The 26064-nt window shown below is 29.0% G+C and overlaps 2 protein-coding genes across 2 annotated transcripts in view; one reads left to right on the top strand and one right to left on the bottom strand.

The window, feature by feature from the left end:
* Positions 1-78: 78 nt before the first annotated feature.
* LOC126749240 (arrestin domain-containing protein 3-like) lies at positions 79-1971 on the bottom strand. The gene is made up of 9 exons (XM_050458943.1): positions 1952-1971; positions 1567-1684; positions 1357-1509; positions 1077-1297; positions 844-1026; positions 598-789; positions 372-546; positions 259-315; positions 79-188 (listed from the first exon to the last, which is right to left on the bottom strand). Exons 2-9 carry the CDS (start codon positions 1676-1678, stop codon positions 154-156), a joined length of 1128 nt encoding a protein of 375 aa, XP_050314900.1. The 5' UTR covers positions 1679-1684; positions 1952-1971; the 3' UTR covers positions 79-153.
* Positions 1972-16583: 14612 nt separating this feature from the next.
* The window catches only part of LOC126748460 (homeobox protein goosecoid), a 47530-nt gene continuing 38049 nt past the window's right edge, over positions 16584-26064 (top strand). Inside the window, exons 1-2 of the mRNA XM_050457715.1 lie at positions 16584-16672; positions 16758-17176. Of these exons, the coding sequence (XP_050313672.1) occupies positions 16584-16672; positions 16758-17176 (508 nt within the window). The remainder of the gene's footprint in view (positions 16673-16757; positions 17177-26064) is intronic.

Raw genomic sequence — 26064 nt, 5'->3', positions numbered from 1 at the left:
TGTTGTATTTCTTTATTTCCGACAATCAGGAGTCCAGTGAAATTTTTTTTTGGTGTTCTGTGCATAGAGTCAAATAAATTAAAATCTGTATTTCTTTCATTTATTATATAAAAAATAGCTGAGTATTATTTTAGTTTATTATTAAGAACAACATTAAGGCATATTTAGGCTCTCGTATGAAGGGGGCGCTAAAACAGAAGAAAATAAATTAAAATTAAGATTTTGATAAAAAGTTATACTTATACTACGAATACTTACGTACTTCATTGGGTCCCGATACTTTTTCTGGATATCCCATTGTCTGCTGTTTTTCATCTAAATGATATTATTTACTGCAACTACTATCAAATTATTACTATATATATACAAACCTAAAGGAGGTGCACTAGGATTAGTCCAACCTAATGGTGGTTGAGCTCCCCCTCCAATTGGAGGGTGTGGATTATAATGGGATGGTCCAAAACGATTCCCCAAAGGTATATGTCCAACTTTTGGATACATAGTTACTTCTAAGTTTGTGTGCGTGGATGGTAGTTTAGCAGTGGCCTAAAATAGTTTATTTTTAAGCATGATTGCTACAAATCGAATATTACTTACAGTGTAAATATATTCCACAGAAAATAGGCTACATTGGGCAAAATTTGGAAGCACCACGTTCGGTGGCAAAGTGACATTGAATATATAAGTGTTTTCCCCATGTGCACCTAATCCAACATCCTTAAGATCAATTAAAATATGTGACTCTTGCTTGTCATCTCTGCTAGGATCGGTAACTTTATATGATATTATCTAAAACATAAGTCAAACGACTCGGATATTGCAAGAATTTAGGTTTTTGTTTACCTGTTTCAGTTCAAAACTAACGCCGGTCACATTTATATTCGCCATATTTGTTAGTCTCATTTTAACTTCCACGTGTTCACCAGGGATCAGCGTTTGCTTTGCTAACTCAATATCCATAGTAATTGGACCTTGTGCGCAACACCAACAGCAAACCGTTTTTTCATCCGAGTAAGAAGAGGGTTGCTGTAAAAATATATTTATTAACGATTAAAGTACAAATATATAATTCTTACCAGATCTTCAGGTCTGGCAAGGAAGTTCAGATCAATAGGGGAATATACTACAATCATCATCTCATCTTCATAGTCTAGAGCCATTGGTCGATCCACTGTAGCAGTTAATTTATAATATATTGAACCCTTTTCACACTGGTATGTACTTGGAATATTTTGCTGAAGATTTATTAGAAAAGGATAAATGTGTTGACCTACTGACAAATTTGTTGTGGCATGTTCTAAAATTTAAAATAAAAACTTTTAAGCTTACTAACTCAATTTGTAGATTAGTACTTACGGTCGCCATATAGCCATTGCTTGATAGATATAACTTCCGTGTTTCCTACAAACTGAGTGTCCCTCGACTTATGTTCGTTTGCCTCACTATCATAGTAAGTTTCTGTTGCTATCCACTCGGTATGTTCAATGCAACTTAATGTAATACGTAGGCCTAAAAACCACATAGTCGTTAAAAAATGGTAATTTTATGAAGGGTTTCGATACGCACCTCTTAATGTTATATCAGAATCCAAAGAAAGAATAATCCTTCCCTGGATTGGTGAACCTGCAGTGTATTGCCCAGTATAGTTGTCCAATAACAGTTTACACTGTTGAGGCATCTTGTTCTGCAGAAATAAATGAAATTTATAGCTTTCCAAAAATATAAGGAATGTGATTAACGAATATTAATACAAATTATTTATTATGATATTAATTATTTATATAAATGAAATTATTTATATAAATAGGTCAGCTTATGTTTGCTTTTATTGCGTATGCCTTTATTGCTATTAGATCAGTATCAGTGATTGGCTAATTATCATATAGCTCATTATTCAACACATGCGTATTATAAGCAGACTGTCACAAATTTCAATAATACTAAACAATACATTTATGGTGTTAACCCTTGCCACGCCCTTAAGTTAGCTTTCTTCGACACCTATTCATTTTTTTTTAAATTACAAGAAATTTTAAAAAGTTATTTTTGCTACGCCTCTGTTATTGTTGATTTGCAGGGGCTAATAGATATTATGGAGATTGCGCAGCTGCACCACCACTTGTGTATCATAATCTTTAACCTGAACTAATTTAATAGGAAAACAATAATATAGGGCTTACCGGTATTTTAAGCTAGCAATAGGCTTAGTTTCTTTTTGTCTATAACACAGTAACACGCAAAATATTTGTCAAACAATGAATTTTTCACAACACTCAAGTTGAAAAGCAAATAGGAAGGTCGCGCATCTAAACCATTCCGATTCGGCCGAAACGGGGACATCAGAGGTGTGCGCGAGTATTTTTAGAAGGTCGTGTGGTAAACAGTTTATTGTTGCATTGATTACATCATCGTAGAATTTAATATAATTTCGTGTGAATTTTATATGATTAAATGTTTTTACGAATAGTCATGGTCGTCTTATTACTATTTTATTATTTTAACTTATATCGTGATATGAGCCTGAGAAGGGTATTTTTAGGATGTTCTTCCGAATTACACTATATTATCACCAAAATAGACGTTCAGGGTTCTGAATATTCACAATGACCCTTTGAAATTTAATCATACGTTAGCGCCCGCTTTATATTGGAGCATAATTTAAATGAATATGATTGTCACCGTTTTATTTTTTTTTTAAATAAGCATTTAGTTAATTCCTAATTATCATAATATTAATGGATTTGATTGCCATTTAATTTTTGATTTTCAACATTTTGTATATTTCAAAAAAATTAAATTTTCGAAACAGATTTATTACGTCTGTTTCTTTTTTAGGTTATATGCTTCTATACTATTTTTCCCTTACAAGAAAAAAACCACTTCAAGTTCAACCCAAGTAACACACGACGGTTAAATGAACGTTTATTTTTGGTTTACACCAAATATACATCTTTGGTTGAACAACTATAAATATTGGATAAAATATCCGAATGATATACGTTGAGGAATTTAAAATAATTTTCTGCAAAAAAAACGCTTTTCATAAACCCTACCCTTATTCCCCCCACCCACCCCACACAACTTACCAGTAAGAAATTGTTTTCAAAAATCATTGTTTTCCAAAATAATATGCATGAATAATAGCTGGTTTCGTCATTAATATCTAATCTAATAACACCGTTTCAAAACAGCGTCATTAGATTGTATAATATGGACAAAAACAATGATTTTTTAGAAGGATTTCATTAAATATTTCAGGTGTAATAATCGAGTTTAAGAACTAGATATGTAAATAATGTGTATATTTTTTTTAAATAAATAAAATTATCTTCCTTTTGTAAACAAAATCGTACATAATATACGTATATTTACAGTTATAAATATTCCTTGAGCATATACGGTTAATAAATACCAAAACCAAAAATTTATTAAGAAATTGTTGAATAAATACATATTTAATAATAATATATGATATATTGTTTGGAAAGTTTATTCAAGTATTGCAATATGAATAATTTCAACAACACCCCAATATATAGGTATAAAAAAATTATAATATATAATTACATGGAGGTTATCTATAGCTTGTATGTGCATAAAGAGGAAAGAAAAAAACAATACAACAAAGAAATTACTGTTGTGTCCATTAATTTGTAAAAAATGAACTAACAATCATATCCATTTAAATTATGCTCCACTATAATTGTAGGATAAACACTTTTGACTGATGAGACGTTAAATTCCACCATTATTTCAGTAAATTTGAACTTTTTCATAATTTCCTGACAAAAAAAAGGAATAAACATATAACAATCACGTTCAATAAAATTATACTCACATTTTTCTATATATATTTTTTTAAACATTAGAATATGGAAATCTGTGATCTTGTTGAACGCGATTATTGATTAAATCGCCTTTCAAATTATTTCTGATGTTTTGGCGAATAACGTTAAACTACATTTAGAAAATGAAGAAAACATACTTGGAAAACAACATTAAATTTTAAATTATCAACAGGGTTTAATATTAAAAAAAGGCTTTTTCTTGACGCCTACTCGCCATCCATTTTCACCTAATACATACAGCAAGATTGAGAAAAATCCATTAAAACGTCAACACGTATGCCATATGTTAGGCAAATGATTTTTCACTGCACTGTGTAAACTGATAGACCACTAACAGCCATTTACCGTTTTACACCCTCTAAATTTACATTTTTAGTGGAACACACCCTTAACTCAATACATAAAAGACTAACCAAACTTATAGTACTAATATACATACATGCATATGGGAAGGGTTCGAGTTTCACTTCCGATGTGTTAATGGATTTACATAGGTACATATGAGGAGTATTTTTGGTAAACTTTCTATATACATATATAGCTATCGAGTTTTTTTTCTGAACATATTTTATTATACCAATGTTTTTTTAGGTTATAAATTATTAGAGCTAAAAATTGGAAGTAAAAAGTTCTTAGACCAACAACCTGTTTAAATTTACATTAGAGATTAACTGTTTTTTCTCAATAATTACCAGCTAAAAAATTGATCGTTTTTTTAATCAATAGCATCGGCTGAATAATGCATAATTTTGTTTGATATGATTCTCATTTCTTTTTTTGTTGTTGTTGATTTAATAGCTATACAAGGATTGTACGATTCCAAGCCGATTTAGAATTAAATTATTATTTCTCAAAAAAACTCCATGGTTTATCCAAAACCTCCAAAAATCACGATAAGCCGGGCATATTTTATTATTATAAACTTAATTTTAATACGTTTTTTTTTCGCCCTTTGATCCCACTGCTTGCTTTAGGCAACACTTTAGAAGGGGATATATTTTTATTCTCGCATCTACATAAATATTATACTTTAGATATTACTTATTTTGCCCTGGGCAATATTGCTTTGTTTTCATACTATACGCCGAAGATTTGGAAGCATTACCAAACGAATTTAGAACAAGAAATCCTTACTATTATTTTTTAAATTGAAATACGACAGATATATCTCGTATTTTAAAATTCTTGTATTTTTTTTTTGGTGGGGTTAAATGAGGTGGGAACTTCTTATTACATTTTGAAAATATGGCATAAACGTTTAATGAAAATTGGATTATAATTTCCAGGTGTAATGGACCAATTTTAAACTCTATATCCATATTAAAAATACATATTGCACTGGAACTTTCGCTACTGTATATATTATCAATTAAATCTTACACTAATAGAAAGTTAGTTCGGAAATTGTCTTGATATTACATTAGATATTGCTACGAGAAGTACTATTTTATATTCGTAAGTTACCAATAAATACTAACAACTGAACAACTTTAAAAATTACTTAATCAATATTTGTACCAATAAAAAATTTAGTTATATACTAGTAACAATTTATTCCAGGCACCTTTTTTTTCCCTTTAAAATATAACTGCGCTCAAGTGCCTGGAATAAAAAATATAATAGCATGATTTCTGTATATTTTTCACTTTCAAATTACAGATTAACCCCAAATGCTAATGCTTGGAACAAAACAATAATTTAGTCCAGGTAGCCATTTCCCTATAGTTTAATTACCCTTTTAACCTGATTTCTGGATCATTTTCTTCCCTCAAACAAGAATTCAATTTCAAGTGCCTGAAATAAAGCGACAATTTATTTCAGGCATCTTTTGCCTTCAAAATACAACTGAGGCCTGGAATAAATATACTTTATTAAAATGATTTCTGGATGCTCACCCACAATTGTCTAAAATAAAGCGATAATTTAGTTCAGGCAGTCATTTCCCTACTGTTCTGTGTCCTTTTAACCTGATTTCTGCATCGTTGCTACCCTAAATGAAGACCTAAACCCTAAGTGGCTGGAATAAAGTAACAGTTTATTCCAGGCAACCTTTTTTGCCTTTAAAATACAACTGAGCTTAATTACCTGAAATACAGATTACAGCTGTAACCACTAGTTGCCTGGAATAAAGCAATCATTTAGTCCAGGCATCCTTTTATGCCTTTAAAATATAACTGAGCTCAAGTGCCTGAAATAAACTGATAATTTAGTTCAGACAGTCATTTCTCTACAGTTTTATGTCATTTTAGTCTGATTTCTGGATTATTTCTACTCTCAAAGAAGAATTCAACCCCAAATGCCTTTTTATTTACGCCTTTAAAATACAGCTGAGCTTAAGTGCCTGGAATAAATAAATTATTAACATGCATTCTGGCTGTTTCGCAACAGTAACAGCTTAACCTCAATTGCCTGAAATAAACCGATAATTTAGACAAGGCCAGTCATTTCTCTACTGTGTTATGCACTTTGGAATTTATTTTTGGATTATTTCTACCTTCAAAAAAGAATTCAAACCCAAGTGCCTGGAATAAATAATTTATTAACCTAATTTCTGTATATTCCTCATCTCCAAATTATAGCTGCAACCCTAGTTGCCTGGAATAAAGCAATCTAGTCAAGGCAGTCGTTTTCTTACAATTTACTGCTTTTTTACTTAATTTGTGAGTTATTTCTACCCTCAAAGACGATTCAACCCTAGATAGTAACCACTAGTTGCCTGGAATAAAGAAATAATTTATTTCGGGCACCCTTTTTGCCTTTAAAATGTAACTGAGCTGAAATGCCTAAAATAAATAATGTATTAACATGATTTCTGTATGTTTCTCTTCTCCAAATTACATTTCAACCCCAATTGCCTGGAATAAAGCAATATTTTAATCCAGGAAGTCATTTTCTTACAGTTTTATGTTCTTTTAACCTGATTTCTGGATCATTTTCTTTCCTCAAAGAAGAATTCAATCCCAAGTGCCTGGAATACATTGTGGCACCCATTTATGTCTTTGAATTACAACTGAGCTCAAGTGCCTGAAATAAAGCGATCATTTATCTTACACTTCTCTACAGTTTTATGTCATTTTAGCCTGATTTCTGGATTATTTCTACTTTCAAAGAAGAATTCAACCCCAAATGTCTATAATAATGCGATAATTTATTCCAAGTAGGCTTTTATGCCTTTAAAATATAGCTGAGCTTAAGTGCCTGGAATAAATAATTTATTAACCAAATTTCTGTATATTTCTCCCCTCCAAATTACAGCTGCAACCTTAGTTGCCTGGAATAAAGCAATCCAGTCAAGAGTGTCGTTTTCTTACTGTTTACTGCTTTTTAACCTAGTTTCTGGATTATTTCTACCCTCAAAGACGATTAAACCCTAGATGCCTGGAATAAAGAAACAATTTATTCCAGGCACCCTTTTTTGCCTTTAAAATATAACTGAGCTCAACTGCCTAAAGTAAATAATTTATTAACATGATTTCTGTATGTTTCTTACCTCCAAATTACAGCTGTAACCACCAGCTACCTGATATAAAGCAATCATTTAGTCCAGACGTCCTTTTATGTTTTTAAAATATAACTGAGCTCAAATGCCTGAAATAAATAATATATTAACATGATTTCTGTATGTTTCTCTTCTCCAAATTATATCTCAACCCCAATTGCCTGGAATAAAGCAATATTTTAATCCAGGCAGTCATTTTCCTACAGTTTTATGTTCTTTTAACCTGATGTCTGGATCATTTTCTTTCCACAAAGAAGAATTCAATCTCAAGTGCCTGGAATAAATTGTGGCACCCATTTAGGTCTTTGATCTACAACTGAGCTCAAGTGCCTGAAATAAAGCGATAATTTAGTCCAGGCAGTCACTTCTCTAGAGTTTTATGTCACTTAATATTTTTTTATACTATACCCTAGGCCACCCGGTATACCTACTTAAACAAAAAAAAATCCTTTTAATTTCCAGAAAAAAAAGCGTATTTCACAACGTATTACTATAGCTCATTTTCTAGCACATTTAATTAGTCGAAACTACAGAGGCTGAAACTAAACTTCCGGTGTAAACTCCGCAAAGGAAGCAAGAGTAGTCCTATTCCTATTGGGGCTTAAAAACCGTACGATAACAAACAGCGATGACAAATTATTATAAACTTAAACGTGTCAAACCTCCGAATGCTCGGAATCAAAAAATGGGGTTATTTATGTTCTTTTTGTTTTTTTGTTTGGTAAACGTGATTTATATGGACCAAAAAGAACTTTGAATACCCAAATGTTTAGATATTTATGAAGCAAAACAAAACTGAAAAATGTGATAAATCAAGGGTTTCTTTTCACTTGTTCGAGACGAAGAAAGGCCAGAAGGGCAATCAGTTTATTCTTCAAAAATTCCATTTATTAAATCAGAACATTTATAGTAAAATCATCTACTTTTTAGGTAACTCCAACGTCTCCATCTACCTGTCATCCCTCATACGTGATCCATTACTCAGTAAATGGAAAAGACTTGTCAAATACCGTGCCATGTCTTACCCAAAATACCGAGAATGACCATTACTTGAAAGTGAATAGATGTGTAGGAAAATTAAATAGTAAAATACGCTCGAATTGAAAAGGTACATAAAAGATTTTTGCGGTACTTGTTTGTTAAAAAGCATTATGCCTTCTCATATATGATGTCTTACAGGAGCATACTCGAGATTTTTTAACTAAAAAATCTCTTAAAGTACCATCAAACACAAAGGTATTTCATTGATTAATTAATTATCTTAAGCTCCTTGTTCAATTGAAGGTTAAATTAGAGAGGGTGATTTTTGGTCAATGAGGTTGATTGCTCGCCAATCAACAATACGATGAGAGAATTGCCTCAGTTACTTAGTGTGTAGGATAGGTAATTGCTTTTGTTACTTATATTTTTTTCAGAGCTAGATCTACAAGTTTATTTTATTCCTTGTTACTTGTCATCCTTTCTTCCTGTATTTAAATTAATACAGAATAAAATATATTTTCGATAAGATATTAAGGACAATTAAAAAGAGCATAAGTCCACGATAGACGATTTACTAAATGCGCATAAATCGCCCCATCGGGCCCAGTCTCGGTCCCGTCTTAGCATCTTAGGCGACTTAAACAATTACGTAACGTAAACTCTGTAATCTTAAACGAGAGTCTCGTGAGCCAGTATGTTGGTTCCCACCAGTTAAATAACATGGGCGGAGTCTTATAGACATTTATACTATTGGCTGAGGCGGAGAGTTCTCATTTCCTTCGCTAATCCTCATAATCCTGCGTGCTTCTCCCGAATCGATTACCAAGAACGGGTGGCATCCCTATCTATCCCAAGGGTTTAACACGGAATTGATTTAGACAGACATCGAGAGAAGATCGTTACAGCAAGGCAAAATGAGACGTCAATTACCTTTCATGTATAACGATTATAAATTAATGTTTCAATGAGCTTTTTCTGCACTATATTGTTCTGATCGATTAGGAACGTGAATTCTGCAATTATAATAGTTTAGTATTTGACATTGAATATCAAAAAAATGTGTGCAAGGAACATCATTAATTGCCGAAGATTTTAAAGTAATTTTGAATTTTCAAGTTAAACCATATAAGGTACCTAACCTAAAATATTTAGTAAATTATTGATATTTCATGTAAAATTACAGTATAACTCTATCAAATTGTAAATTTTTATTATAAAAAGCGTTCATGTACAACTGTATGAATTTTAGTGCAAAATTAAATAATAAACTTGGATTTAAATTGATTTTTTACATAACCTTTGAGTGGAATAAGAATTTAATTATTGTAAAACATACCTATTAATTCTCAATAATTTTAATGATTTATTTTTTTTTATCACTAAAATGACTGGTCCAATATTGTATATGCTTGTGACATATGTAGAAACACAATAAATAATTATTTATGCGTTTCATGTTATATTAGATAAAATTTATGGTCGTAGTAATTTTTGTTTTATTCTTTACATCTGTAAAAAAAGTGTATTTTAACGTTCAAATGGTGTAAATTTACATTCTTAAATAATATTCACCTACTGCTAAATGAACATCAGTTCTAGGAGAAAACTTTATATTATATTTAAATTTATTTTTTTTTTACGTAATGAATAGTGCAAATTATGTTATGCTATATAACTAAATGTACATATTTTAATTTTAGGTATATTGTAAAATAAAACTGTCTTATTAAAACTGCATTTAAAAAAAATTCTATAATTTTTTTTTCTAAATTTTAAAAGTTTTTTTGAAAAAAGCTGAAATAAGTGTTCAATAAAATTAAATAAAGAATCTTAGTGTATATTTTGAAAATTCTATGTTGCTTAGTTTTCGAGTTATGAGCATTTTCTTATTTTTTGAAAAAAAAATATTTACAAATAGGCATTTTTTTGCAACTCTCTGTATATTTTTAGAAAAATTCTGAAATAAGTGTCTAATGAGATTAAGTCAAGAATCTTACTAAAAATTGCGAAGGTCGAAGTTGCTTGGTTTTTAAGTTATAAGCATTTTGTCAAATAAAATCCCAAATTTTTTTTTTATTCAAAATATTGTAAAGTTTTTGAAAAACGATCAAAAGTAGGTATGGTGGTATACTCACATCTGGTAAGAAGCTTTAGTTAACCACTGGTGCAAATTTCCCTGCTATATTATTAATTCGCTTGTTGTCTCTTAAAATTAGATATTATTTATAATATATTATAGATGTTATAATATATTGATGATATAATATATTATTATAGATGATATATTATGATAGATGATTATCAAAAACCATAGTCGTAAACAATTACATAATTTGTCTATTTTAATTATTTATTTATCAAATTTGCATTACCAGAAAAATGAAATAAAGTAGGTAAGTAGCAAAAGCAACTATTATATTTAATTTTAATGCATTTTTATTTACTCTCTACGTACACATTTTTAGAAGAGTTTAAGCAAAACAGTTCACGTTTTTTTGAAATTTTGAAGAATATTTATCAAGATTTATGTAACCGTCAACAAACAATTTTTCTTTAAGATAAATATATTAAATTATTATTTAAATAAAAAAATAAGATTATGTGAATAATAAAATGCAATGTAAGGCCAATTTTTAGTAAAGGAACTTTTAAAAAAAACCTTCTATATAAAATACGTAAAATTTGTCAATTTTAAGTTACAAAGTAATAAATGTAACATTACAAATACATGTACATCATTCATGTAATTAATATTTAGTTTATTATACATAATTCCTATGATTTGTTTAGCAATTTCGGTTATTTATAATAAATTTCAGGTTAATCTACTAAGACTTCTGCATTTTTCCTTATTTATTTGAAATAAAATGGTGTGATTTTATTATAAAATTTAAATATTTGCGTTATATTCATTTGAATATTAAACATGTAAATTTATTAGATTAGATTTTTACAGAATAAATGTACCTAAAAAATATATATTCAGTCAGTATTACTAAAACAGTGTGTCACTCATATGTAGTTTATTCATGTAATTTAATATTAGCAAATATGTAATTTGTTACACAAAATATAAAGGTTACCCAAAACATTTTGAAATTTAATCAATATACAGGGTGGCCATTTGAAAACGAAACAGAGCCTATTTTGGGTCCCTCAGAACATTTGCGAAAAAATCCTCGGACCCGTCAATTTTTGATTCAAGGGGGAACCATTTTTTTGCTAGTTTCGCCCCCTTGAGTGCAAAGCCCTAGCGGGGGTGACAAGGGCCCCCAAAATTTTAAATGGAACGGGGGGAGTCGAGTGATACCTTATTTTGAGGGTATTTTTATGTGCATGGATTATAACCCTAAAGTTTTAAATCGTTACTATTTGCCTAGTCCATACAGGGGCTAATAAAAGTTACAAAAATATGTCAACATTTTTTATGAAAAAAAATGCTTGTAAATTTAGCAGTTAAATAAATACAAAAAATTTTGTTCTCCTACATTGTGAACCGTACTTTCTGTTTTTTTTTTTTAATACCCGTAGGTATCTATGCCAATTCTGCAAGGGAACTCTTGGTTATTGTTGAGACTGTTATTATAGCGACATTTTGAAGTTTAATAGTGGTTGTCAATTACTGCTGGCAGATCATAGTGTGTCAAACAAATAGCTCTTTAAGGTTAGTTAGTTACAACATTGAGTGTGCTAATGGTTTATTCACTTGCTGAAAGAGTTCAAATAATTTCTCTTTTCTTTGCGAACAATGAAAATGCTAATAGAACTGCCCAGCTCTTTAACACAGTACAACACCCTAATCGACAGGTCCATCGCAAGGACATTTTGGAATTAGTTAAAAAATGTAGGGAAACTGGGTCTGTGGCTAATAAAAAGCGCGAAATAGATAATCCAGTGGTAAATAAAGCTTCAGAAGTAGCTATTTTAGGCCATATTGTGCAAGATCCTACACTGAGCACAAGGAAGTTATCAACCGTGTCTGGTATTAAGAGAAGCAGCATTCAGAAAATATTAAAAAAAAAAAGCTTCATCCGTACAAAATGCATCTCGTACAAGAAGTAAACGAAGACGATTTTGATAGGCGAGTACAATTTTGTGAAACTATATCTGAACAAGCCGCCAATGATCCACACTTTCTATTTAATGTATGTTTTTCTGACGAATGCTCCTTTTTCCTAAACGGTACTGTGAATCGTCACAACTGTCGCTATTGGGCTGATTCAAATCCCAGAATATTTCGTGAGGTGCATACACAACATCCTGAAAAATTAAATGTTTGGGCTGGCATTTTTGGTAAACATATCGTAGGCCCCTTTTTTTAGCTGGCAATTTAACAGAAGAGATGTACCTGGAGTTATTAGAAAATTCAAGTCATCCAGCATTAGTGGAGATACTAGAAAATAACAACGAGTACTTGGAAAATCGTCTATAGTATTTCAGCAAGATGGGGCGCCACTCCACTATGCTGCAAGGGTTCGTCAATATTTGGACCAAACGTTTCCAGGACGATGGATTGTAAGAAGAGGAGCTATTGAATGGCCTCCTCGTTCCCCGGACTTAAGCCCGTTAGATTTTTTTTTATGGGGCCATTTAAAAACTAAAATTTATGCTAGTCAGTCAACATCGCTAGACCATTTGCGACAAAGAATAATTGATGAATGTCGTCAAATCACCCCAGAAATTTTTTGGTTTGAACAAAACCTGTATTATTGTATGGAACTCGAAGGCCAACATTTTGAACATTTACTTGATTGATTTTATCTTTACGCCCTTTATTTAAAATTATACTTTTTAATTTTTTTTTGTAACTTTTATTAGCCCCTGTATCGACTAGGCAAATAGTAACGATTTAAAACTTTAGGGTTATAATCCAGATAAAAATACCTTCAAAATAAGATATCACTCGACCCCCCGTTCCATTTAAAATTTTGGGGGCCCTTGTCACCCCCGCTAGGGCTTTAAGAAACTAGCAAAAAAATGTTTCCCCTTTGAATCAAAAATTGACGGGCCCGAGGATTTTTTTGCAAATGTTCTGAGGGACCCAAAATAGGCTCTGTTTCATTTTCAAATGGCCACCCTGTATAAATTAGACAGACTGTGGCTTCATAAATTTGTTTTTGTAGATTGTTGTAAATTAACTAACATTAAATTTCGTTAAATTCAATTATAAATGTTTCGTGCTTTGTTTCATATTTATTTGTAATAAATATTAATTTTATTTTAATACTTACATATATATTTTTATATCAAAACAGTTGTAAATTTAAATGAATTAAAAATATTGATACCTGTAATAAATATATATATAAAGTTATAGCATATTAATTAAAAAATAATGTAACATTAAGTAAATTTATTCGAAAAAAAAAGATTTTTTAATCATGTCAAGAAATCATATTATATTGTAAAATTTATTATAATTAATAATTAATAATTTATTAGTGCAATTTAAATTTACAGAATAATAAAATACAAAAAAAAAAACATAGAAATCTTACGTAGAAGATTCTTATGCATTTACATTAACCCTAATGGATATTTTGATTTATCACTACATATTTTACAATATAAAATTGGCAAAAAAATAACTAGAAAAAAATATTTAGAAGTCACTTTAAATGCCTGAGAAAATTTAAAAAGTTGCCTAACCTAAACTATCTCAAAAATATTAAGAAAGAGCCTGGAAAAAATTTCTTCAATTACCTGGAAAAGCAAAATTAAAAACTAAAAAAGTGCGTGGAAAAGAAAGGAAAAATGGTTTTAAGCGACTACAAAAAATCAAAAAAATATTTTAAATACCGGGAAAAAATTAAAAAATTACTTAAAAGTGGACAGAAAAGAGAAAAAGTTCTATGACCTTGAAGAAAAATGTAAAAAAATTGAATCAGAAAAAAAATTGTAATAAAATAAAAATGTCGTTGAAAAGTCATAAGAAAAAAAAAAACTTGTTGGTTGTTAAAATTTTTGGGAGAAAATTACAAAACAAAATTTTATTAAAAGAGCTTAAAAACATTATTTTTAGATAGGTAGGGAAAATATTAAATTTTTGGTTTAAGTGATTGGGCAAAATATTTAGAAAACTGACAAAAAATATAAAAAAAAACTCTGCAGGAAAAAAAAATACCTAAAAGTGTACAGAAAAGAAAGAAAGTCCTAAAATGTCTAAAAGAAAAATTCGATTTATGTGCCTTAAAAAAATTCAATATTTTTTTTAAGAATCAGAAAAAAAATTGAAAGAATTATCTGGAATAAAATTTAAAATGTCGTTAGAAAATTACTAGAAAATATTAGAAAAAGAATAAAAAGGCTTGTTTAAATTCTTGGGAAAAAATTTAAAAAAATCAATAAAAAAAATTCTGGGCTTTTTTAATAAAGTTCCAGTATCTGAAGGAATAATATTTGGCTTTATTAAGTCACCTAAGACAACTAATTACAGTACAAAAATGAATAATAAAAGTTATTTTTGAGAAAAATCGGTTATTTTCAACTCAGTTACTTCACAAGGAAACAAAAATAATGGACATACGACAGTTATATTCATTTATTTTTTTAATGAACGTAAAAAAGAATAAAATTCAAATAAGTCTTCTAGCACATCCCTACACCACCAGAAAAAAGGAAAATAAACATTCTAAAGCTCCAAAAAGCAAAAAAGCTATTGGTCAAAAAACTCCTCAATATACTGCCTAAAATTCTACAAGATAATATAAAACATAAGTAGTTTAAAAATGATCTGAAAAATTGGATATAAAAAACAAAAAAAAAACAATATTCCATAATACAATTGGTGAATAATTCTTGAAATGTATTTTATGTATTATCTCCATCGGAGTTATAAATTTTTAAATAAAATTTTAGGCCTATTTATTGTATTGGTGTTATTAGTAAAGAGTCAAAAGGACGTCAAGGACTTTCAAATGTGACTACAATATTGAAAAGTGTCCTATTCCCTAATGTGACTTTTACTACCGAAATGTGACTTGTCAAGAATTTCACAAACAAGGGGCAAATTAGTGCAGCTTATGAGAGTACCCGTTTTATTGCTCTTCTGTGTTGATGTAATTTCAAGATATTTTTATGTTGGCGAATAAACGTATATTTATTATTTTTAGCCTATTTTTGTCAGCAAAAAAAATTATGCAAGGTGTTTCATGTAACAGTGGCCAATATGAACTTTTTTATTTTAAATGCGACATCCTGTATAAAACTCTATTTACACACGATTTTTTTCGGCCCTGTTGATGATATGAAAAAAAAAGTGTTTGTTTGAAAATACTTATTTTGTTGACAGTATTTGTAAATGTGTCTCAAAAATTAATTTTTCATTATAGACGACATTATACATCAAATATTGATGGTTTTTGAGATAATTGCTTACTATGATAATATTATTTAGTTATTAACGAATTTACTATTAAAGCAGTTAAAACGATTATAAAACTAGAATAATTTAAAAAAACTTATAGTAAATGTTCAGACTGCTGACCGTTTGACAGAGTTCGTACTTTTTTATTAGCTTAGTGGTACATAGGCGCTTCTGATTTATTCTTTCGCAATTGCTCTTAATTATTTATAAAATACGGTTTTTAAAAGACACCATTATTTTAATTAAAGTCGTTTAGCAATATTTTATTTTTCAATAAGCGCATAACAAATATAAAATTATTTTGTTTAGTAGTAGACTTTGCGTGCTGCTTGGGAAGGTATTGTAAGAAAAAAAAAGAGGAATACTTTTACATAATTGGAAAGTATTTAAAAAAAAATTTAACTGGAAAACTCGAAAAAGAAGCTTTAAGGGCCTAAAAAAAATTATTAATCGGCGTAGGAGCCTTAATTAAAAACCTTATTAAAATCATCTCCTTTAAGCGCGTACGAAAAATTAAATAAAAAAAGAGGTCCAAAAAAAACAGTTTAAAAAAGAATAAAAGAATATATTTTTCATAGCTTAGGTTTAAGAAGAGATAATCAGGAAAATACGTTAATATAATCCATGTAACATATAATACACGGTAATCCCCATTTAGCACACATGGCAGACCAAATCAAAAACCATTTTTTCGAAAGCGATTCAATGGTCCCCCACCCTTGTCCGACATAAAAAGATTTTAAATATCACATATCGTTTAATAGTGGAGTCGAAAGCTGTCTATTAAGCGATGTGTAATAATAAACCGAGAATTCGAATAACTAAACGATTACCCTATACACGCTCGAGCAAATATCATAAAAGGACCCCTCTATAATGACATTGAACCATGTCAACCCCCCCTTCGAATATCTCTCGTAAGCAAGGGATGAAATCGACCCTATCCTATTGGCATAGTAGGGCCAATAGGAGCAGCCGGTAGGCGGTTCTTCGGTCCTCTTTGATTCTTTAGGCACCGGTTGAAGTTTTAAACAGAATGGAGCCCGACATTAATCTTCGACAGTTTGCCGGGCTTGTTCGAATATTTTTTTACGCTGGCCGTAAAACGTGAAATCGGTGATCTGGATTGGTGTGAGTCCAGCGGTACGGAAGATTACTGCGAGGATTCAGACCTGAGGATGGTCGAAACGTCGGCACCGCAGCCCTCGACCGTTCTGCCGCAGCACTTTCTGTTTTTAAACCAAATGAATGAGGGTTTTAAACCGGTTTATCGGAAAAACGGGCCGCAGGAGCCCTCATCGACCCCTAGCGGTAGTTCGTTGTTTACAATTGATAGTATCTTATCGAGACCGAGACCTACATCGGTGACAGCGATGCCAAGGCCGACGGTCTTTCAAACTGGACCACCTGCTGGCTTTAATTTTGCTGGACACATTGCTGCTGCCAGTGCTGGATTTGGCACCACTTCTGCTGAATTTCTTGGTACGTACTATTCATACATGTTACAAAATAAAACCCCTTTTGATGTAAGGATATATTTTTTAAAATGGGAACACTGTACGGCCGTCGGGGATCCTATTTATTAAGGTTTTATATACTAATTTACGGCAAAACCTTACATGAAATTATGTGCATAATTCAATTAATAATTTCTCCATACGGGGTGTTTTATGCAAAAATGTACCTATAACCTGAAGGTCCTGGTTTTAAGAAACAAACTTTTTTTCTTAAATTTTATACCCTTAAAGATATTTTATTGATATTCAGTTTCTATGCAACAAGATCCTTTTTTCAATAAACTATTCAAATATTTTTTTTATATTTGCCATAGGCGTTTATGTGGACTTTGTAAATTTTTTTTATTTTATTATAATTTAGTCTACACATCAGGCTAAAGCCCAATAAACGTCATGGAAGTTAGCAACGGAATCAGAAACGAAAATCACATTTTTACAGTCGCCCAGTTAAGTTCAGACCGCAATAATTTTCTTTCATATTAAATCTATTTGTTTAAATTAATAACGTACAATTGGCAATAGCACAATGGTCAGATGTGTATAAACATAATAACTTTATTTGACAATTCAAGAATTAAGGTAAAATGAAAATCCTGCACTTTGGGGTTACTAATTAATTTTAATTTATTTTTTTTTGGTATAATTACATGTTTTAAAAATTTAATATTTGGTAAATTTGTAGCTAAAGGATCAGTTGCTCCTATCAGATAAAACAATTGCCTGATTATTAAATATCTTTTACTTAATTATTTTATCTTTAAAAAATTACACCAGAAAATTCCCTAAAACCATGTCAATCAATGTAAACCCCGTTTTACAGTATGACGATTAAATTTTTATGGTTTGTCTAAATTTTGCTGTATTTATTAACAATTCTTGAATTAGTGAACAAATGGTCCATACTTGCAATGGAGTCGTAGGTTAAGGTAAAATAAAAATCCTGCAGTCTCCCTCCACTTAACATTTGATTATTTAAAATTCGCGACATGTTTCGGACACAGTGGTGTCCATCATCAGGCGATAAAAGGTTTAAAATTGGTATTAGATATACGCTCCAGGGTTTGATTACATGTCAGAAAAACCCTCTATTTTTAATTATTGTTTTTTTTTATTTTATTTTTTTACATTCTGTTGTTGACAAGGACCGAACAGTATGCTAAAAAATATACATTCTAAACTTAAAGGCAGGTGACATCTAGATTTTAAGACATTAAGTTTAGAATATATATTTTTTAGCATACTGTTCGGTCTTTGTCAACAACAGAATATAAACTAATAAAATTTTAAAAAATCAATAAAATTAAATAGAGAAATTTTTTGACATGGAATCAAACCCTGGGGCCAATTTTATACCTTTCATTTCCTGATGATGGACACCACTGTGTCCAAAACATGTCGGGAATTTTAAATAACTAAATGCTTAATAAATAAGTGGACGAAGAATGCAGGATTTTCATTTTACCTTAACCTACGACTTCACTGCAAGTATGGACTATTTCTTTACTAATTCAAAAATTGTTAATAAAAACAAAAAAATTTAGACAAATACTAAAAATTTAACCGTCTTCTGTAAATTCACAAAACATACCGTAAAACGGGGTTAGTTTGACATGGTTTTAGGGAATTATCTGGTGTAATTTTTAAAATATTTAATAATCAGGCATTTGTTTTATCTGATAGGATCCTTTAACTACAAATTTACCCAATTTTTAAAACATGTAATTATACCAAAAAAAATATTTAAAATTGGTGTCAAAGTAACCCCGCATGTGGGGCTTTTTTGACATGTCGTTATTTTTCGTTTTAGATGAAAGTAGTACCCGCGCAGGATTATTTTGACATCATCAAATGATTTTTTTTTAATATGAATAGTTTTAGGGTTAAAAAAACGAATTATACTTATAAGATTAAATTTGTGAAAAATCAACATTTTATTAAAAAGTGTAGTAATCATAAATAATTTACTAAAATGGCCAGAACCAAATGCATAATTAAGTCTCTGTTAGTGTGTTTAAGAGAAAAGGTCTAGTTTAAATGGATATTTTGGTAGTCCAAGTAAAAGTATTATTAATAAAATTTAAGAACATAATATTGGAATGAGCAAATTAATTTTGAATAAATTCACAACAGTATGTACCTAAGTAGTCCTGACTGCAATAAAATAACAGGTCTAATTAATGAATTAAAATGCAACTCAGTGCCTAGTCATGACCAAATATCAGTTTATTATGTATGGAATTTAGGCAGAGCTTGTAAAAATCGGCAGAGTAAGTGCATTGTATTAATCAGGCCTAAAACTTTAATGCAAAACTATAGACCAATTACAGTAATAAGCAATTTTTCCAAAATAGTTGAAAATGTAATAAAAAATAACATTTTTGTTATCATTTATACACAAATATTTAAAAACTTTTTCTTATTTATCTAACAGAATGTTAAATTAAATGAAATGTCAGGATTGTGATGTGCCGCAGGAGTTAGTTCTTGGTCCATTGTTATATTGAATATATGGCCTTTGCCTTAGACTAGTTGTATATAAGCTGTAAACAAAAAATAAAGTAATACAGGAAAACAAAAAGTAAATATAAAATCTTTATTAATCTTCATCTTCACAACATGGGCATGCGTAGCTTGTAAGTTCAGATCCTTTGTTACACAATTCACACACTCAACCTTAACAAGTCACGCATTTACAAATTGTGCACAAATTTCGCAAGTGGGATATCATCATCTAAGGACTCATTTTTAGTCGTGGAGGTGGTCGCAATATTTTTCATCGAAAATAATGTTACATGTTTATATAGTAGACAGAGTTTTAGGAATTTCAGACTGAATTAATTCACAATCTAATGATATCTGCATTCCTGGTTTTGAGGTGATCTTTTTGCCTCTTCTTTGGCGAATTCCTTCTTCATTATATCCTCTGGATTATTTCGAAAACTACAACGAACTTGCATCTAAAACTCTGCCAGAATCATTTAGTTCTGATGGCAGTTTGTTTATAACTACTTCGGAGTTAAATGGAAAAAATCCAGTCGCTCTAAACGTTCTTTGAAGGTTGGTTTTTATGTACTGATAGCATCTCACAATCTGGTCAAAAGTAATGGAAATTGCTTCTAACTGCCTTGATTCCTGCCTCCATGCGTCTAACACTTTTCGCCACTTTATCTTTACTGTACTAAAAACCCCAACCAAAGTTAACGGAATAGAATTTATTTATTAGAATTAATTTTTTATTATGCTATTCTGTAAACTTTGCTCCAACATTCAGAGGCTATAAAAGATGTGTAAAGTTAGGTGGAAATGCTGCAAAATAAATGTGACTCTCTTTGGCAACCCTAATGATTTCCGTTGAAAAATATCAAATATCCTAACTTAACCTAAATATATTATTTAGTACAAAATGTTCTAAAAATTGTAGGTAAAATAGAAATCTGTGTAATCTTAAATTAAATATTTACAAAAACTACATTGCACTTGTCAGCTGGTTAGAATTAAATTTATTAAATGTAATGAATTCTCTCCTCATTTACCCATAGCAAAATGTCGATTATTTATTAAAATATTTTTCCACATCACAATATAATTTGTAATAATTGTATCAAGTTTCCTAATTCTATTGTTAACTAATATTGTAAAATGTAATGGTATATTGAAAGATCAATATTTAATAATATTTATATTATCCAATATTATAGAATATGTTAAAATACGCTGAATATTTACAAAATATGTAAAATTACATTAAATCTGTATAAATTCATTATTGCCTTTGTGAAAGTTATTCATTGCAATATAATGATTTATTTTTTGCTATTTTCCATATATATAACAAATAGATTAATATTAAAATATTCTTAAATATCATTTTGTGAATTTTTGAAATAAATATATAAAATTTAATAAAAATTTTCGATTATAGATACTTGACACTCAAATTACATTTAAAAAAATTAATTTGTATTATAACTTCTGTTTGCATCTTTCTCAATTTAAATGTTCGCTTGTAAATAAAACTTTAATAAATATATGATTTATTACATAATACAAATATGTGTAAAATTACATTAAATTTGAATGTAAACACTGAAGTACTTTTGTTGTTTGGTTAGACTGAATACATTAAATGTGTTTAAAAGAATTTTTTATGTTTCTTCTCATTTACTCGTACTAATATTTACGTATCACATGTGTCAACTGTTATTCTAAGAATGTATTCTTGTAACGTGACATTAGCAAACATTTAATATTTAAAAATATGCTGAAAATTATATATAATATTCTATAAAATCGAATTCTATGTAAAATGATATTAAGTCTGTATAAATTCATTATTGCACTCGTGAAGGTCACTCATTTTGATGTGACAATGTATTGTAATGGGTGGCTTTTATTAAAATATTTTTATTACACATCATTTCATAAATTTCCAAATCGGATGTGTAAAATTTACAGAAAATCGTAAAGTTTACTGGTTAATAATAATTTACAACGCAACTATGTTTAAATATATCATCTATTTGTACATTTCTTTGATTATAACGTACGCTTGTAACATAAGTTTTATTAATATATAATTTATCTATTCCATAACTGAGCAATAGAAATTTGTGTAAAATTACATTAGATCTTGATAATCAAGCATTGCGTTTTAGCTTGAACTGAATTAAATAAATGTAATAGAGTGTTTTGTACCTTTCTCATTTATTCATAGCAAAACGTTGATTTTTTATTAAATTGTGAATTTTTGATATTAATAAGTAAATAATCAATTATATAATATTAAAAAAGACGCTAAAAAATGTGTAAAATAGTATCAATATGTTGATTATTTGTTAAAACTTTTTTCCGTACCATAAATATAAAATTTGTAATAATTGTAATAAATTTCACATTTTTATGTTATTTACACTATCCAATATTACAAAATATAGAGAAAATACTACAAATTATATAAATTTATTCATTTTTATGTAATAATAAATTTTTCTCTTTTGCTTTTTTATGACTATAAAGTGTAGAATTTGATTTAAATATTTTTACATACTATTTTGTAAATTTCCTAATCAAATGTGTAAAGCTTACAAAAAAATCCTTAGTTTTACTAGTAATTGATAATTTACAATGTAATTATATTTTAAAAAAATAGGCTTCAAAATACTATTGATAAAGGTATAGAAAACGTTATAATTACATATAGAAAAAAGGGCTTTGATTTTTTGCAAACATAAAATATAAATTAATAAATAATTTAAAAAATGACAGTGATAGATAAATATTTTTGTTACACTTTCAAACTTGGTATATGAGTAAAAGTATATAAAATTATTATAATAGTTTAAATATAATTTAATTAATTACTGTGATTTTCACAAAGCACTAAACAACAAAATTATAAAATTTAGTACAATTTTTACAATTTCTAGTTTATTCAATTCTATTTTATAGATTTTCAGCATATTTTTAAATATTTTGTAAATAACTATATTTCTACTTGTCTCTGAAATATAAAATTTGATACATATGAAAAAATTATAAATCATATACAAAAAGAAATAAGAAATAAATGTATAATAGAAATATTTTATAAAAAATAATTAACATTTTACTATGAATAAACAAGAAGAAAAAATATTTTATTACAAGGATATTTGCAACTATAAGAATGTTTATCAAGGAAAATTACAAATAGAAGATAAATAATATATACTGATTTTCTTTAAAAATAATTACATTGTCAATTATTATTTATCTGTAAAAATTAGAAATTTACATGAGGATTTGTAACGAGAATTACTAAATAAAAATTATTATTTTACTATAATAAATATGATTTTATCAAACAAATAATCTAACGTAATTTAACATAGAATTATATTTTACACAATATTTTATAAAATTTTAAGTGTATTTTTACATATTTTGTAATATTGCATAATGTAAACAACATAAAGTATTGTTTTTTAATAATATATTCTTATATTGTGCAATATTTTTAAATAAAAAAATTCTGAAATTTTTGACAATGTCTACAAATCCTCTATTTATGATGTGGAAAAACCTTTTAATAAATAATTATTATTTTAATTATTTATTTATAAAGGGTGTTTTTTTTAGAGGCTTCGATTTTAAGTTGTCAAAACTGTTTCTGGTGATTGTCAATTTGACAGTTGGTGGTGTATTCGTGGTCAGTACAGTTTGCCATTTCATAATGAATAGACTTACTCCAGAACAACGCTTTCAAATTGTGCAAATATATTTTGAAAATCATAGTTCAATTTGCGAAACTTACCGTGCGCTGCGTCCATTTTACGGTCGACATAATCGGCCATCCGAGCAAGTTATTCGAAAAACCATGGATCGTTTTCGTACCACGCATACTCTAGTTGATAATACGCATCCACAAAGACGCCATACAGAAGAAGTTATTGCTGCTGTGGAGCATAGTGTTGAAGAAGACCCGAATGAGTCGATTCGCCATCGTGCACAACAATTGGGGCTGTGCCCATCCACTTTGTGGAAGATTTTGCGGCAAGATCTTGGCTTGCGAGCTTACAAGATCTAACTTGTGCAAGAACTGAAACCCCATGACCATTATGCGCGCCGTACGTTCGGTGAATGGGCGAAAAACAGTATTCAGCTTGACCCATTTTTTCAATCCAAAATTTTGTTCAGCAATGAGGCTCATTTTTGGTTGAACGGCTTCGTCAATAAGCAAAATTGCCGAATTTGGAGTGGAGAAAATCCAGAAGCTTTTGTTGAGACGCCCTTACATCCATTAAAAGTCACAGTTTGGTGCGCTTTATGGTCAGGAGGAATCATTGGCCCATATTTTTTTAAAGATCATAACGACCAGAATGTTACAGTCAATGGAGAACGTTATAGAGCCATGATTGCCGACTTTTTTGTTCCTCAGTTGAACCGACTTGATGTGGCAGAGCTTTGGTTTCCACAAGATGGTGCAACATGCCACACAGCGCGTGACACTATTAATTTATTGCGGGAAACATTCCATGATCGCATAATTTCACGCAATGGACCTGTGAACTGGCCTCCACGATCGTGTGATCTCACACCCCTGGATTACTTTCTTTGGGGATATGTGAAGTCACATGTCTTTAAAGATAAACCACAGACGTTGGATCACTTGGAAGCAAAGATTCGCCGCGTTATTGCCAAGATACGGCCCCAGATGCTTGAAAAAGTGGTCGAAAATTGGACTTTATTACTCGATTACGCTACATTTGAACCAGCCGTGGCGCTCATATGCCCTAAATCATTTTTAAGGACTAATGGCATAACAATATCTTTTAAATAAATCCAATACCATGTCAATAAATTTTTTTTTATAGTTTTATTTCACTTCAAATTTGTATACTTCTCAAAAAAACACCCTTTATTATTAATTAAGTAATTAAATATATATTTACTAATGTCACTTTACAAGGGCACATTCTTAAAATGAAATTTGTCCCATTTGATACGGAAAATTCCCAAATTAAATGAAATAAAAACTGTGTAATAAAAAATCAACTTAAAAATAATCAACTACAAGGGTACATCAAGGAAAATTACAAATAGAATATATACAATACATTTCGATATTTTCAAATACTATATTACATTGTAAATTATTATTAATGAGTAACATTGAGAATTTTGTGAAAATTTTACACAGTTAATTTGGAGATATAAAAAATGATATATAAGAATATTTTAATAAAGTTTACATTTAATTTTTTTAAGGAGAAACGTAAATAATAAATTATCAAATCAAAATGAATAACCTTCCCTAATAATTCTATACAAATACATTACATTTATTATTGCACTAGTAAAAATTTTTTCAATTCAATTATGTAAAATAGAGAATATTTAATACATTTTATATATTTAATTTTAAAATTCAAAAAATGTTAATAAAAATCTACATTTTATTATCATAAATATGAAAAACAGCAAAAAATAAATTATCATATTAAAATGAATAATTTTCATAAGGGAATAAATGAATTTATACAGATTTAATGTAATTTTAACATAGAATCTTATTTTACAGAATATTTTCTATATTTTAAGCGTATTTTTTTATATTCTTTAATATTGGATAATATAAAATAGTGGTTTTTCAATATATCATAAGTAAAATGTAATTAAACAATAATAAAATAAGGAAACTTTTCACAATTATTACCAATTATATTATAGTGTGGGAAAACATTTTAATAAATAATATATTTCCTTATGTCACGTTACGTATGTAGGAGCATGTTTGGTAAATTTATAAAAGATAGTTAAATTTTTATTATTTGTCTAAGCTCTTGTATTTTAATTAATATAATAATTCTTGAATTTCTATTTATATTCAACTGACCATAATGCTGTTGTCAAACGTACGTACATTTGGCGTACTTAAGCAATTATAAACCAAAATTCAACTAAAAAGAAACCGATGGCATCGTGGCTCTCGCATGTTGTTGTTTCGCGTTAAAATTTAAATTAATAAACGACTATTTTTGGTTATATAAACGTAGATTTTTTGCCATAAAACGTTGCATAAATATTTACGGATAATAATAATTACCAATTTAGTCGGGTAACTCGGATATAATTTACATTTAAAAATAATATTAGTTTTATACAGCAGGGCTCTTTATTATTTTTTAACCATGGCTGACATTGTAGTTTAAATTGTCACAATATTTAAAAAAAATTTTAGTATATAGATTTTTGTATTTATTTACTAAAGTTCTGAGATATTTTGAGAGAGATAAAGTATCATACATAATCCTTGGGATCAGAAGAGATCAGAAAAATTACTAAAAAAAATATAGGAAAAAAAATTTTAGAATA

The sequence above is a fragment of the Anthonomus grandis genome, chromosome 22, assembly GCF_022605725.1.
Source record: "Anthonomus grandis grandis chromosome 22, icAntGran1.3, whole genome shotgun sequence".
Classification (NCBI taxonomy): domain Eukaryota; kingdom Metazoa; phylum Arthropoda; class Insecta; order Coleoptera; family Curculionidae; genus Anthonomus; species Anthonomus grandis.
The sequence above is the reverse complement of the archived record's forward strand: the minus strand, read 5'-3'. Positions and strand labels throughout refer to the sequence as shown.